This window comes from Chelonoidis abingdonii, chromosome 2, assembly GCF_003597395.2.
Source record: "Chelonoidis abingdonii isolate Lonesome George chromosome 2, CheloAbing_2.0, whole genome shotgun sequence".
In the NCBI taxonomy this organism is placed as follows: Eukaryota; Metazoa; Chordata; order Testudines; family Testudinidae; genus Chelonoidis; species Chelonoidis abingdonii.
Genome location: NC_133770.1, coordinates 182,951,942 through 182,968,139, shown reverse-complemented (window position 1 = coordinate 182,968,139; position 16,198 = coordinate 182,951,942). Strand labels below are relative to the sequence as shown.

General features: G+C 42.7%; 1 protein-coding gene and 1 long non-coding RNA gene across 5 annotated transcripts in view; one reads left to right on the top strand and one right to left on the bottom strand.

The window, feature by feature from the left end:
- The window catches only part of NEDD9 (neural precursor cell expressed, developmentally down-regulated 9), a 152,550-nt gene that overhangs the window by 33,054 nt on the left and 103,298 nt on the right, over positions 1-16,198 (top strand). Inside the window, exon 2 of one of the 2 annotated variants that reach the window (XM_075062844.1) lies at positions 15,177-15,383. In XM_075062844.1, coding sequence (XP_074918945.1) covers positions 15,357-15,383 — 27 coding nt within the window. In that variant the 5' untranslated portion in view covers positions 15,177-15,356. Of the gene's footprint in view, positions 1-15,176; positions 15,384-16,198 lie in introns of those variants that run through there. The other variant, XM_075062843.1, reaches the window with a different exon arrangement.
- LOC116832509 (uncharacterized) overlaps positions 1-16,198 on the bottom strand; it is a 174,117-nt gene that overhangs the window by 110,898 nt on the left and 47,021 nt on the right. For 2 of the 3 annotated variants that reach the window (XR_012655320.1, XR_004375464.2), the window contains exons 2-4: positions 15,005-15,244; positions 13,630-13,704; positions 13,005-13,081 (exon numbers count right to left, since the gene is read on the bottom strand). This is a non-coding gene — a long non-coding RNA (uncharacterized LOC116832509). Of the gene's footprint in view, positions 1-13,004; positions 13,082-13,629; positions 13,705-15,004; positions 15,245-16,198 lie in introns of those variants that run through there. The other variant, XR_012655319.1, reaches the window with a different exon arrangement.

The following is a 16,198-nucleotide window of genomic DNA, read 5'->3' as shown; positions in this document are numbered from 1 at the left end:
GTGCTATGGCGTCTGCCAGGGCAATCCAGGGAAAAATGGCGCGAAAGGATTGTCAGCTGATGTTTTCCCGGAGGAAGGAATGACTCACGACATTTACCCAGAACCACCCGCGACAATAATGATTCAACCCAGAATTCCAAGGGCGGGGGAGACCGCGGGAACTGTGGGATAACTACGGAAGAGCTACCCACAATGCAACGCTTTAGAAATCGACGTTAGCCTTGGACCATGGACGCACAACGTCGAATTACTGTGCCTAGTGTGGCCACATAAAATCGAATTTATAATATCAGTTTTATAAAACCGATTTTAGCTAATTCGATATTATCCCGTAGTGTAGACGTGGCAACAGACTTGGATTCAGTCTCTGCCTCTGCCAGAGTTGCTATGTGATACTGGTAAAGCAGACTGCCACTGTGTGTTCCTCAGTTTCTGGGTGCCTGTGCTGAAACAACTGCAACCTGATATGCAGAAGTGCTGGGTATTCACAAGTATAACCCAAGTCAGATAGCTGTATTTCAAATATATTAAGTGGAATAAAAATGTTAACTGCATTTAAAAAACAATCAGGCCCTAGACATCTCAAATCAGGCACTTAAAATTACTGGACATTAATATCAATGTTAACCTTAATTTCTCTATGTTCCAGAGTAAAAATAATACTCTGTCTCAGGGATAATATGGCCCAAGAATAATAATACCACCTAGTCTCCCTGGCATGTTTTGAAGATAAGTTCATTAATGTTTGTGAAACCCTGAGACACTATGGTGATTAGCACCAGAGAAAGACCAACAATGAAATTAATCATTTCAATGGTTAAATAAGGCCTGGGCCACATTGAATGAGGAGGACAAACAAATTACCCATTCTCTGAATGAGACAAGAGAAAAACAACATATGATCATGTAATTAAACTATCACATAATTCATATTCAGAAGGGCAGGCAACCTTAATTCTGCTAGTTTCTAATTTTTGAGTGCTTGACTTTGCATCTTCCTTTTAGTGCTTTTTTTTTTTTTTTAAGGGATTTCCTAATTTTTTTTTAGCAAACTAAAAAGTCCCAGAAATTCTATGACTGAAACCACACTGACCTCCAGCTTGGATCATCAGCAGGTTTCACACCTTTCGATCCACAGCACATACCTCTATCCCTTGAACTAATGAAGGAACTGATACTGGTGGTAGGTTGTTATCTTCCCTGTAGATCTGCCTGGCTGAGACATATACTTTGCCAGTGGGTTTTCCAGTGATTTGCTAAGAGAAGAACGTAGAAACTCAGGACTCCTGGGTTCAGTTCCAAGTCCTGGAGGAGAATGTTCTCTAGTGGTCCCTTTTGTACTTGTGCTCTCAGCTTGTCCCCATCCTCCTCTCATCTGCCAGCCACTCCCCCAGGCTCCTGCCCCCACCCATTACAGCCGCCACCTCCAAGATGCAGAAAAACTGGCCACACACTCCAACCAACAAAAAGGGCTCTAGTGCTGACGATAGACAATTATTACCAACATGTTTAAGAGAGCCATTTTATACCTCCACCCACCCCACAATATGTATTTTATACCATTATACCTTTTTTCTTACCTGAGCCTACAACACATTTTCAAATTTTGTACATCATACCATGTTTTTGAATTTGTATTTGCTGTTTGACTTGCTGCTGCCAGCAAGTGCTTGTTTTGAATTGTGACTGTGACTCAAGGACCTCTTTGTGCCAAGTGGCAGAGGCACTGGGGGGAGGGTACAAAAGGGTGGCAGGGATCCCCCAGGTCTGGGAGCTACATACTAGTTCACTAAATATCATATAAGGTCTCTTCTGACAGCCTGCATCACACTTGTCATCCTGATCATTGCAAGATGTTTCTACAGAAAATGTGTGTGGAGTTATGTCCATATACTAAAAGTTATCTTCTCTAGGTCTGTGAATTAAGGCAAGGTACTAAAAGTGAACCACATACTCCAGTCAGGCAGGGAGAAACAGACGCTTCTCTCTCTCTCTGGCTGATCATGTACAAATTGAGTATTGTATGGTTCATCCTGGACACCCGTTTACAATCTCAGCAAAATGTTAGTCAATAGATTGTGGAGTGTACAGGAAAAACACCAGAAACAGCAGTGGTTATACTGTTTAGGAGTAAAGACAATGAACTTTTGGAATTATATCTGGAGTGCAGATGAACCCTCACTTATCCTTCATCAAGGGGAGACAAGTTGTCAGTGGGCTTGGGCTCACACTAGAAAAGTCTCAGCCATCCTGACAGAAAAATACAATGAGAAGGACTTCGAGGTAAGCAGTACCTTATTGGACAAGAGGGCATCTTGTTAGGTGACTTTAGGCTCAAGAATGCATGTTATGATTTTATTTTACATATAGCCCTTTGTTTCCAGTGTTTGTTTACTATCATTTGAATATCATTCTTTGTTAAATAAATGTATACTTGCCTTCTCTAAGTGCTGCGTGTTAAATGGAAAGGGGTTCCAAGGTGTAATTAGTAAGCTGTAGTGTTCCTTTGGAAACAGCAGGCCATGTAATTCCTTAAGTGTCCAGAAGATAAGGGGGTGAATACCAGAGAAGGATGGTCACATGACTTGAATTCAAATGTGCCTGTCTGAGGGACAGGTGAGCCCATGTGGGCTGAGAGAGAAGGGGTTGTATTGCCGTGGCTGGGAGCTAACCCCTGGCAGGCACAGAGAAGACTCCCTCGTGCTAATGGAAGGTGGTAGCGAGGTGTCTGAAAACCCCGGGTAATGCTGGGAGGCATCACAGTGACATTGTGGAATTCCAGGCACGATACCTGAGGTTGCATCTAACGCAAAGGATGAGGGATGTGCAAGAGGCTCTGTGTAGCATCCAGGGTGCTAGGTGCTGAGGCGTACTGCCTGGGGTTCTGGAAAGCGCTGTGGGTAATCAACACCTGAAGAAACCTCCTGGGTGATGCGGGGGACTACGGGGAAAGGGGTGCTGAGTGTCCGATGGAGGCAAGGCTGGGTTCTGTATGCTGTGGAAGGTGGAGAGGCATGGGTGCCCTGGTTCACTCTGTCCCCCTACCCCAAGCACACTGCAGTTTCCCAGCCTCTTACCTATCAAGCCTAGTAACAAGACTGTTTGTAGCCAGGAGGCTTTTCCACACTGCTGCTTCCCAATAGCGACTCCGTCCTCCCAAATCAGGCGCCCCTGCAGGTGCCCTTCCAAGCAAACTGGTCAGCTTCCCTGACCATATGGAACAAGAAGTCACCTCCATGAGTCCAAAGTTCTCCACCTCTGCTGCTTCTGCTTACTGAGTCACCATAGAATCATAGAACAGGAAGGGACATCGAAAGGTCACCTAGTCCAGTCCTCTGCACTAATGGCAGAACTAAGTATTATCTAGACCATCCCTGACAGGTGTTTGTCTAACCTGCTCTTAAAAATCTCCAGTGATGGAGATTCCACAACCTCCCTAGACAAATTATTCCAGTGCTTAACCAACCTGACAGTGCAGAGAGAGTGCTCCATCTCTCCTTCAAGAGCAGGGAGCTTAACTGTCTAGTGGAAAAAACCCAACATCCAGCACGTTAACTGGCAACTGGCAGACAGTACAAAACCTCCACCCTGTGCCCATTGCAATGCCCTCCGTGCCTCATCCCTCTGCATTCAAGTCAGCAGCTGTTCCTCCTTCTCCTCCTCACTGCCTGGGCACTAGCAGCATGATGGGAGCACTGGGAACACAGAAGAAATAGTGCCCCTGTTTTCACTTCCTATGCAGTGGCCACCGACAGCCTGGAGAAGCAATTGCATGCAAGTCCTGCTCAGCCTGTACAGCTCTGGGATGGAGCATGCTCAGTCACTCTGGGGATGGGGCATGCAAAGTTCCATTGGCACAAAGGATTTCATAGATTCAAAGGCCAGAAGGGACCATTATGATCATCTAATCTGACTTCCTGTATAACACAGGACATAGAACTTCCCCAAAATAATTCCTAGAGCAGATCTTTTAGAAAAACATCCAGTCTTGATTTAAAAAATGGTCAATGATGGAGAATCCACCACAGCCTCTGGTAAATTGTTCCAATGGTTAATTACTCTCACAGTTAAAAGTTTACACCTTATTTCCAGTCTTAATTTGTTTAGCTTCAACTTTCAGCCATTGGACCATGCTAGACCTTTCTCTGCTAGACTGAAGAGGCCATAATCATTTATTTATTCCCCATGTAAGTACTTATAGACTCTAATCAAGTTATCCCTTAACTTTGTTAACCTAAATGGATTGAGCTCTTTGAATCTACCACTATAAGGCACACTTTCTAGTCCTTTAATCATTCTCATGGCTCATCTCTGAACCCTCTCCAATTTATCAACATCCTCCTTGCATTGTGGGCACCAGAACTGGACGCAGTATTCCAGCACCATTTGTAGCAATACAGAGGTAAAATAACCTCTCTATTCTTACTCCAGATTCCCTTGTTTATGCATCCAAGGATCACATTAGCCCTTTTGGCCCCAGCATTGCACTCGGAACTCATGTTCAGACAATTATCCACCACAACCCCCCATCTTTTTCAGAGTCACTGCTTCCCAGAATAGAGTCACCCATCCTGTAAGTATGGCTCCATTCTGTAAATAAGAATGTAGTATAACAATGGTAGAAGTGTTCCGGGAAAATGAAACACAGCTTGGCTCTGTTAGGGAGGTACAATGGTGTCGCAAACAAGACACTGGACTGGGACTCACGAGAGCAGGTTTCTATCCCTGGTTCTCCTACGGTTCTGATGTGCAGGGGCGGCTCCAAGCACCAGCGCTCCTGGCGCGTGCCTGGGGCGGCAAGCCATGGGGGGCACTCTGCCGGTCGCCGCTAGGGTGGCAGGCAGGGTGCCTTCAGTGGCTTGCCTGCGGAAGGTCCACTGGTCCCGTGGCTTTGGTGGACCTCCCACAGGCATGCCTGCGGAGGGTTCCCTGGTCTTGCGGCTTCAGCGGACCTCCCGCAGGTATGCCTGCGGGAGGTCCGCCGAAGCCGCGGGACCAGAGGACCCTCCATGCTTGGGGCGGCAAAATGTCTAGAGCTGCCCCTGCTGATGTGTGATCCTAGACAGGTCATTTCACCTCTTTGTACCTCTGTTTCCCCTTCCACTACTGTCTATTTAGATCGCAGAGACAGTCTATCCTGCTGAAAGCAAGGCTGTCCTTCCAATTAGAAGCGAACTGCCGCCTGCACAATTTCACTCAGCACAAAGGACTTTTTGAGTTCTAGGAGAGCAAGAGGAAACTGAAGCAGCAATTTTTCAAATTAAACTGAAAAAATATATAGCAAATAAATGATCAGCCTCAAAAAACCAATAATCTGTTTGTGTGTAGCAAAAACATTTCGTGTCTGTTCATTATGCTAGAGAAAAAAGTGTCTTGTGGGAGACCTGGAAGGAGTGGAGAGGCATTACAGTAGCACCTTGTTTTTTCTTTAGTACTATGAAAGGGCATAAAGTATAAACATCTAGAATATATTGGAGTCCTTAGTCCTTAGCAGCTCCAGTAGAATGTTGTACTTCTCTGGAGGAGAATGCAACGTTTTATGTTTTTCTTGCTTCTTCAAACACAGCTGACGAGTTGTTTTTTTAAGAATTTAATTGGATCTATCTTTCCATCATTATGTTGTGATTTACCATGGTAAACCACATAGATCGTGGAGAAATAGCTTTACTCTGGATTCCAGCTGGCAAGGGAAACTATCTATATGCCTGAGGGTGGATTGGGGAAAATGAACATATTAATTAAAAGAAAAGGATAATAATCCTGGCGCAGTTATTTGAGAAACCTCTCCTCACCTCAGGAGTGGCATGTGGTTGACTGAACTGTAACTAGAATATAGATGTATAAAGCTAAAGCTTTCAGCAGTTGCCTTCAGTTGCTGGGGGTGAAAGTCCAGTATCTAAAATTAAATTAAATAAGTTAACCCTCTCTCTACTACAGTCTTTGCCAGCTGATGGAGATACCTTAATATAGAATGCTGTAGTGTTTTCAGGGGTGGATTCTAGATCTTTCTCTTGGCCAGAAAAGGTTAATGAAATTACTAATGACTTTCAGACTCCTATTACTGTACCTTCAGCAAAAGGCCACCCTTCTTTCTTTTGTTGTAAGGGAAGCTGACCCCTGTTGTTTTTCTCTCCTCCCCACCACTATTGTCACCTTCTCTTTGGTTTCCTCCACCATCTGGTCTGTCTTGAGTGGTGCATATACACCAGTTAGGTCAACGTACATTCACACTAAGCAGCACTCTGCCTGTATCAATAGGGAGCACTTTGACCAGTGCCTCATATATTCTGCCTGCACTCAGGTTTGTCTGGTTTACCTGCATTACAGTCCTGGTGTAGTTAGACCAGTACAATGCCACTTGTGGACATTTTTATCCTGGAAGAGTGTCTTTTTCCGATTTAGATTTTCCAAGAAGAGACACCAGAAAAAAAGTTACACTGGAATAAGAGTGTCCACATGGGGAGTTATACCAGTATAACCATGGCAATACAGGTATATCAGTAAGTTTCCCCATGTAGACAAGCCCTGTTCAGTGTCAGCTTCAGGTCCTAAATTATAGGAGCAAAACTTGCTCAGATAGAACAAGGAATACTGAGCAAAGTGTGAGCTCCTGGGCAAGACGAGAGACAAACTCCTTTCCTCAGGGGAAAGTCTACCACAGAAGAGATGTCACCCTGCTGCTGAGGGAGGAGGAGGCGTGAAAGAGATGATATTCCTTTTCTCCACTCAGTATGTTACTAGCACGCTCCAGTGATTTCCCTACACCCCCACCCTCCCAGGGGTGTACACCCCCCTGAATTTCCCCATACCCTCCCCACCCCCAGTTTTGTGAGCTAGTTACAAACCAATTTAGTGACTGTTTGGAAATCTGAATTTAAACTGAAACATTAATACACACTTTAAAAGCTTATACAGTGTATGATAAAATATATGTATCTGAAAAAGTATAATAGATTTGAAAAGTATGAACATAGACTAGCTTCCTTGCTTCCTTATACAGCTTGTTGTGTTTTATGATGTCAGTGCATTCATTTCGGTGATGTTGGCCTAACCTAATAATTTCAAAGATGATTTGTAAGCAAAGTCTAAATGAGCTCTGTCCTGGACAGCTAGAGATGATTGCTGGGCTGTGGGAGATAAGGCCTCAGCGGCCCATTATATTACATTCACACCGATCTACCTAGATATCCAGCAAATACAAGATCTGTGTCTCCAAGTGATAGATTTTGGCTGGGTGGGTTACAAACCACTTGAATGTGGGAGGATATGGGGATGAAATGTTGTTCCTTATTGTATGAGTAAAGGGCAGGTAGAACTGACTTAGCCTTGATGATCTGGAAGGCATTCAGATGAGGAGGGGGACCTGCCCCTCCCACTGTTAAAGACAGAACATGATTAGGCCTCCATAGACGAGTCTGTGTTCTGTAAGTGACGACTGCAGCTGAAATCACGACAATAGGTCTAAGTGCTTAGTCCTGTTGTGGGGACAGTGTTCCTGTGGGACCAGTGTTTGTGTGTAAGAGACAAACCCAGACTGCACTAGCAGCGGGGCAGGTATCCCACACTGAGAGCTCAGGCTGAAATCACTGAGAGGCTCGTGGAACTTCAAAGAGACCCTCACAGAGGTCACAGTGGCAGGTGTGCAGCAAGAAAGTGATCTGCAGGGCCATTGGCAACAGAGCGGTGGAGTGAGTGGGGTGGAAACGACAACGTGGTGCAGAGCTAACAGTGAGCAGCTGGAGGAACAAGCAAGGTGCCTTCTTGTCTCACCTGGAGTGTACTCACGTGAAAAGCACCTCTGAACTCTGAATCTCCACTGACCAAGGACAAACAGGGCCCCGGTGAGTGAAGTGCAGTGGAGGGAAAATGTGAGGGCATTTAAATAAACATTTGTTTGTTGGACTAATTTAGGCACTTTGCTACAGAATGCGCTAGATTGTGACTGGAATGGAAACTTATATAAATATGTTTCCTAGTAGGGCCAAGATTTTTCAAATGCATTTGCCAAGGTTGTATCTCACCTTGTTGCTATCTTGGGGGTCATTATGTTGGGGAGTTTCTGTATAACCTTTTTATTATTTAAATTAATTTTTACATAAGAAGTGGTCATTGACTGGGTCAGACCAATGCGATCCATATTGCCCAGTATCCTACCTTACAACAACTGTCCCAAGCCAGGTGCCTTCAGAGGGAGAATGACAGAACAGGTAATCATCAAGTGACTTCCCCTGTTGCCCCATTCCAGCTTCATGGCAAAAGACGCCTAGGGACACTCAGAGCATGGTGTGCATCCTCCCATCCTGGCTAATAGCCACAGATGGACCTGTTCTCCAGGAACTTTATCTAGTTCTTTTTATAATCCTGTTTTAGTTTTGGTCCTCACAGCATCCCCTGGCAAAGAGTCCTGGGTTGACTTTATATCTGTGTGAAGAAGTACTTCCTTTTTGTTTTTTTTAAAACCTTGCTGCCTATTAATTTCATTGGGTGCTGCTAGTTCTTGTGTTATGTGAGGATTTACGTAAAGAATTCCTATTCACATGTTGCTTCGCACCAGTCAAGAATTTTGTAGACCTCTTCATTCCCCATTAGTCATCTCTTTCTAAGCTGAATATTCCAGTCATTTTAATCTCATTCCTCCTGTTTCGAATACCCCTGATCATTTCTAGGCTCCATCTACTGTACCTTTTCCAATTCCAAATATCTCTCTTTTGGGATGGGGTGACCAGATCTGCACCACACTATTCAAGGTGTGCACGTACCATGGATTGATATAGAGGCAATATGATATTTTCTGTCTATTATCTATCCCTTTCTTAATGATTCCCACATTGTTGTGTTTGTTGGACTGCTGCTGCACATTGAGTGGATTGTTTTCAGAGAACTATCCACAATACTCCACGATCTCTTCATGGAGTGTTAACAGCTAATGTCAGAGGCGCATCATGTTTGTATGTATAGTGATTGCTTTCCAATGTCAGTACTTTGCATTTATCAACATTGAATTTCATTTGCGCATATTGTTTTGCCAGTCACCCAGTTTTGTGAGATCCTTTGGTAAGCTCTTTGAATCTGCCTGGGACTTAACTATCTTGAATGTGCATCATCTGATTTGATCTGGTCGTGTTAGCTCCCACGATAACTTAAATAAGCATATAACTCATCAATATTATTATATAGACCAACTAATCAGCAGACATTGACACTGACGAATACTAACTATCAAAAAGGTTATAACAAGAGAGATAACCTCCGTAATGATATAGTATTACGATAAGAAGAATTTCAAATATGGTCGGGCCCAGTACTGACCCTCAAGGATACCACTATTATCTCTCTCCCATTCTGAAAACTGACTAATTTTCTTCTACCCTTTGGCCAGGTCTACACTGCGACTTTAAAGCGGTTTAATGGCGATATACCGAATTTACGCTGTATCCGTTCACACGACGTCGTCATTATATCGAGTTAACGGCTCCTTAAATCGGATTTCGTAACTCCTCCCAAAGAGGAGTAGCGGCTAAATTCATAGTGGATAACTCGGATTAGGGTTTCATGTGGACGGAAAGTCGAACGGTTATTGCCTCCGGCGGCATCCCGAGTGCAGCACTGACCGCTCTGGAAGCAGCAATCTTGAACTCGGATGCAGCGGGCAGGAAACAGGAAAGTCCGCCTGCAACTTTTGAATTACATTTCCTGCTGCCCAGCGTGGCAGGCGTCTGATCCGCACGGCTGGCAATGCAGTTTGGAAATTGAAAAGAGCTCCAGCATAGACCGTACGGGAGATACTAGGCGATGCTGTATGGGGAGACAAATCTGTTGTATGCAGCTCCGTTACAGACACACGAAACTGCCAAAGCGTTTGGAAATCAAAAACTCCAGGAACACAAGCGCTGTGTGACAAGCGTTACACGGGAAGCAAGACTCAAATGGACGCTCCATGAAGGAGGGAGGGGTACTGAGAACTCCGCTATCCACAAGTCCACAGCAGTCTCTGCAAAATTATTTGCCATTCTTGCTGGAGGCTCCAATGTCTGTAGGTTCAACACAGTGCTGGCGTGGTCCAGGGAACAGCTCTCCTCAGTTTATTCCCCCCACCACCACGTGGAAAAAAAAAAGCGGAAAGATTGCTGTGCTATGCGTTTGCTTAATGCACTCCGCGAAAAGGCGCCAAAGGGTTGTCTGCTGCCTTCACAAAGGGAGGGTGAGGCTGTACCAGCACCACCCGGGGCAGTGTTTTCTGCCCCAGTCAGCACTGTGCTCTCAACACGGAAGTGGGAACTATGGGATAGCTGAGGAAAGAAAGCTACCCACAGTGCACCGCTCCTGAAATCGATGGTAGCTTTGGACCATGGACGCAAACAATCGATTTCGGGATCCCACTGTGGACGCGCTAAACCGTTTTATTAGATCTGTTTTGTAATATCGGTTTAAGCTAATTCGAAATAATCGTGCAGTGTAGACGTACCCTTTGTTTCCATCTTTTAACCAGTTACTGATCCATGAGAGGACTCCCTCTTATCCATGATAGCTGACTTTCAAAAGTCAGTTTAAATTTAAATAATTTTTTAATTGTTTTTTTTTAGAAATCTAGATCTGTTATGTGTTTTGGTGTAACTTGCATTTTCCTTATGTTAAATTTGCATTATCCTAACAAAACATTTACTTTATTCACTTTCTTCACATCAGTCAAGATTTTATAGACGTCTAGCATATCCCCCCTTAGTTGTCTCTTTCCTTAAGCTGAAAATTCCCAGTTATTTTAATTCTCCTCCTGTTTCATACTCTAATCATTTAGTTGCCCATCTCTGTACCTTTTGCATTCAGTATGTCTTTTTGAGATGGGGTGACTAGATCTGCACACAGTATTCAAGGTGTGAACGTACCATGGATTAACAGAGAGGTAATATGATATTTCTGTCTTATTATCTATCCCTTCTAAAAAGCAAAGATTTCAGAGTAGCAGCTGTGTTAGTCTGTATCTGCAAACAGAACATAAGCTTTCGTGGGCTTACATCCAATAAGTGGACTGTAGCCCACGAAGCTTATGCTCAAATAAATTTGTTAGTCTCTAAGGCGCCACAAGTACTCCTTGTTCTTTTTTAAAAAGCACAGAATGCTGGGATCATTGACTGCCGCTGCACATTGAGTGGATGTTTTCAGAGAACAATGACTCCAAGATCTTTTTTGAGTGTTAACAGCTAATTCAGACTCCATCATGTATGTGTAGTTGAAAAAGGATTTGGTTTTCCAACGTGCATTTACGTTTGCATTTATCAACACTGAATTTCATCTTTCATTTTGTTGCCCCGTCACCCAGTTTTGAGAGATCCCTTTGTAATTCTTTGCAGTCTGCCTGGGACTTAACTATCTTGAATAGTTTAGTATCATCTGCAAATTTTGCCACCTCACTGTTTACCCATTTTTCCAGATCATTTATGAATATGTTGAACAGTAATAGCCCCAGTACCAACCCCTCAGGGATACCACTATTTATCTCTCTCCATTCTGACAACTGATAATTTATTCCTACCCTTTGTTTCCCATCTTTTAACCAGTTACGGATCCATGAGAGGACTTTCCTCTTACTCCATGATGGCTTACTTTTCAAAAGTCAATGTAAATTAAATACTTTTTTTTATATGTATATTTTTTTAGAAATCTAGACCTGTTATGTGTTTTGGTGTAACTTGCATTATTCTTATGTTAAATTTGCATAATCCTAACAAAACATTTACTTTATTCATATCTCATTGGTCCTGACACTCCCCCTGTAAATTCGAACACGCCCCCCCACCCATTTCAATTCCTGGGGAAACCACTGGCATGCTCTGATTTTACCCAGGAGGAGGGAGTGGGGCTAGAAGGGAGAATGGGGGATGTAGAGGAGTGGGAGACAGATATAAGAATGAGCTGGTTAAAGTCAATGACCATGATTCTGCCATGAGGTAGCACAGCTCCAAGTGAGGCAGCTCTGCAGGATCAGGTCTTATTGTTTGTATTTGGTACTGGATGAATACTTAGGTAAAGTATTTGGAGGAGTTCCAAAGAGTAGATACTTCTGTACATCCCAGAAGACAGTTTACTGTTTAAAGTACATAATGAAATCCCAATCTTTAAGAGATTGTCTTCATGTGATACACAGTGATTTTAAAACATTATAATTTGGAGTAGGGCTAAGGAATTGTGCTCAGTCAGCAGATTTTATCTCTTTGGAAGCCAAAGTCAAAAGAAAGTGAAAAGTTGGCTGTTGCCCACGAAAAAAAAGGAACCTTTTCTTCCATTGGAACTGCTACTTCTGTGCTTTACATCCGGACAGACAGAAGAAGCCCTCGCCAAGCCATCAGTTTTCCTCATTTGCTGGGAAAAGAGAAATCAGACTGCAGTATGCATGACTTTTACTAGTGGTTTGGCTGCTGGCTGAAAGACCCTGCATATTACCCAATACATTTGTTGTAAGTTTAGGGTTTTTAAGTATTTTTCTGTATTATTGCAACTACAGGTCTTGGAAATTTGTCATTTCTCCCTCTTTTGCTATAGTCTTCTTCTGCATAAATATTGCCTAAGACATGAGTGTAGTCTCAAAAATTCAAGGGGACAAAATGTGCACCCTGAATTCTTTGCATATTATAAATATGGGAGACTGTAGGCATGTAGAAGTTAAAGGGACACTACAACACTTTTTAAGTCCTCATAACAGGTCAAGTGAACCACAGTCATTTGTGGAACTGGACTAACTCCAGGGTACAAATGACACGTTACTGGGGTTTTCAAGGTCCACTCAAATCAAATGTACTCTAGGCCTGCTCACAGTCTGAGTATTAAATAAGGAGTTCAAAGACTTCCTCCAGACTGATGTCTAATGAACAGAGTAACAAAGGTCATCTCTTTGCAACCAAAGTTTGCATCTGATAATCAAGGGCTTTTTTTTTCAGCCACAATTTCCACCTTCCTGTAAAGAGGAACTGGCCCAAATTCAAGCCAACCTAAATATCTACCAGCACATCCTTGTAGCATGCTGGGGGGATTACCTTATACACCATCCATTCCTGGTCCCCGCCGCAGACAGGTTTCCTGACAATCCCTGTAATGATAGCGTGCAACTGAAGTCTGCTCACCACCTTCCACTCAGGAAGTGAATGTTAACTCTCTCCCTGCAAACCTCTAGACAAGGAGCTATATATCACATCACAGCTCTCAAAATACCTTAATTAATGGAAGTTAAATTCCATGCATCACACTAGTGGATAACAAGAGGACCTCAGCAATGTTATGTTTGGGTCACTGAAGACCCAAACAAAGCTTTAAAAAAAAACACAAAAAACTACTAAAGGGATGTTGTCAGTGTGACACTGGCATACCAGGTGCTGGGTCATGCCCCTATCCCTCAGTTGAATACTGACAAATACATAGTTGGAATCAGCCTGGCTCACCTGTGTGTTAGTATTATTAAAAGAGGTATTAGAAATACAAGAATATGTTTAGTGTTTAGACTTTATGGGATGCTTGTAAACTGGTGCCTGCATTAATCTCATTTTTAACATCTGTACCTCATGTTAGAAATAATATTTGAGCATTTGTATTATAACCCTCTGTAACTGTGTAAATCACCAGACAGGAGAGAGACATTACCTTGTGTGAAATACTGGTCTCCAACTGAAGGTGTATGTCCTGTCCAGTGGGGATGCCTCGTGGACACCAGACAGACTAGCATGGAGCATTAAAGAGGACAAAAGCCTTTGTTGTTTATTCTTCCTTCCCCCAATGGAGATGAGTCATACAAGTGAAATTCCTCTCCTCAGCAGAGTTTGCAGCTCAGAGTACAGGGTGCTTAGGGGAAGGGAATAAAAACCCCTAATACAAAGGAACTATATCTCTACGCTGCTTGGATTCTGACAGTTTTCTAGAAATAAGCAAGAGAACCCCAGTGCTTAGCCTGGGTGGGCCCTAAAGGACATATAGAGTTTGCGTATTATAGAAGCTTCTATTACCTTTTGAAAGGTAAGATTGTAACTCATGTGTGTTTAGGTTCATTTGCTTTAACCTTGCAAATAACTCATTTGTTTTCTTTTCCTGTACAATAAATCTTTAGATAGTTTATTATAGGATTGGCTACAAGCATTGTCTTTGGTATGAGATCTAAAGTGCAATTGACCTGGGGTCAATGACTGGTGCTTTGGGACTGACCTGAATACTGCTATGATCCTTGGTGTAAGGGACCATCGGTTACAAAGATAAACTCATCTGGTTGGCAAGACAGACTGGAGTACCCAATGGATCTGTCTGAGACATGTTATGTTTGATAATTGGTTAATGAAATCTAAGTACAGAACTCTCAGCCAATTTGGGTGTATGCCCTAGTTCTTAATAGTCTGCCCTGAGGTTGGTATTCATGCTCCTGAGACACTGCAGGATAGCTTGACAAACATCTCAAAAGTTAGATTATAAACTCTTCAGTGCAGAGAGAAGCCCTTATATTTTTATGGTTTGTACAGTGCCAGTGAGGTCCCGACTTTAGGTTCTAGTGCAATACAATGCAAATAAATAATATGTTACAAATATCATCTTAACTATTAAAACTGAAATAATTTTTAAAATCCAGTTTACTTTTCACTCTTTGTGCTCTTTACCCTTTGTATTTCTCTCAGCTTATGCTATGAAAACAGAGTAGTTGGTTTCACTTTGGTTCCCAGTCATTTTCTAGCTATTTACACTTGTGAGTTCTTAAGAACTAACATAAAATTAAAATGTTTGGGCTGAACATAGCTTTTGGAATGTTTATTTGATTAAAGAACACTTTCTATGGGCCCAGTGTGAATATAATAATAAAACCTCACCAGGTGAATGAACTAAGGGGTAAAACACCAAGGCTTTTCAGATTTGCATGGGTAAATTAGCCTCCTGCAAAACTGCCTAATCCTTTGAAATGCATATAAGGAACTATGTGTTGCTAGTTGAGAAAAAACATATAGCATGTGGGCACTGGCAATGTTATTAGAACACATACCTCAGACAGAAGTGAGATCCATCTGAGCTCATTCCCATGCATCAGAGGAGTTTTGTGGGGAATCCCAGTACAGCTCAAAATGGTTGAATTGGCAGGTTGGTAATGTGATGAGAAGAGATTTTTCCCTCTTTGATCATCTGCATCACTGTGTTTTAATGACCTTTTGTTTCAGAGCAACAAAGTGCTTGTGTCCGTTTAGAAATATTTGGAACAAGGAAATCCTGGAAGTGAAAAGAAGACCTACAATAGAAAGGACAAAAATCAGCCAGAATACCAAAATGCTGGATTTCCTATAGAGATTGTTATCTTCAAGATACAGAGCCCCTGTATTCCTAGGATTAACATGCAGTAGATGGAACGTCAGGAATATTGTATAATGGTAAGTTTAGTTTTCAATGAAGTTAAAATTCATTTTAATTCATGTTAAGCATTTTTTTTTTTAAATTAAGCTCAGCAAGGAAATACTTTGTCCTCTTAAACAATGCAAACCGAACACCCACCTCATCTGGAATTCTGACTGCTCACTGTTAGGATTGATTGCAACCAGTCGTTCTTAGGTTTAGGGCAGTTGAGTATCAGTAGTTCTGTTTCGCCTTGGATACTGCCTAGACCTGTAAGCCATTATTGTAGCTATCTCCTTAGTGAACATGTTACTAAGAAGATTGCCTCATGCATATAAAACATTAAAACACATTGTTCTGGTAAGTGGGTCAATAAGTGTCTAACAGTTAATTCAAGTATGATTTGCTAATTGGTATTTGTCTGTCTGTAACATAACTTTTAAAGAATGCAGCCAATCAATTCTAAGATTTCAGGAAATGTTCTAGGCATCAGTGGGAAGAAATCTAACTGATGTTGGTGACAATTGGAAAACTGGAACCCTGGAAAAGCCTGAGACACAGTGCCCATTTGAAGCACCGTGCTGTTGCCTGAGTGATAACATTGTGACATCAGAGGTAACTCTCCACTCCCTTCTGTGAGCTTATTTCCATACTTCAATCCCATTGGATGCAGTGAGTCAGCAAATGAAACTGCAGGTCAAGACCGAGGTGCTTTGACAGAGTTGTGTGTGCATGTGGGTGGACGTGGGGTTCAGGACTGGAATAGCAGGGTCTACTTCAGAGCAGGAGTTATACTGGCTGAGTAGGAGTGAGGCTGGAGGTTTGCACTGTGATTCCCTCCACACTCTGCCTG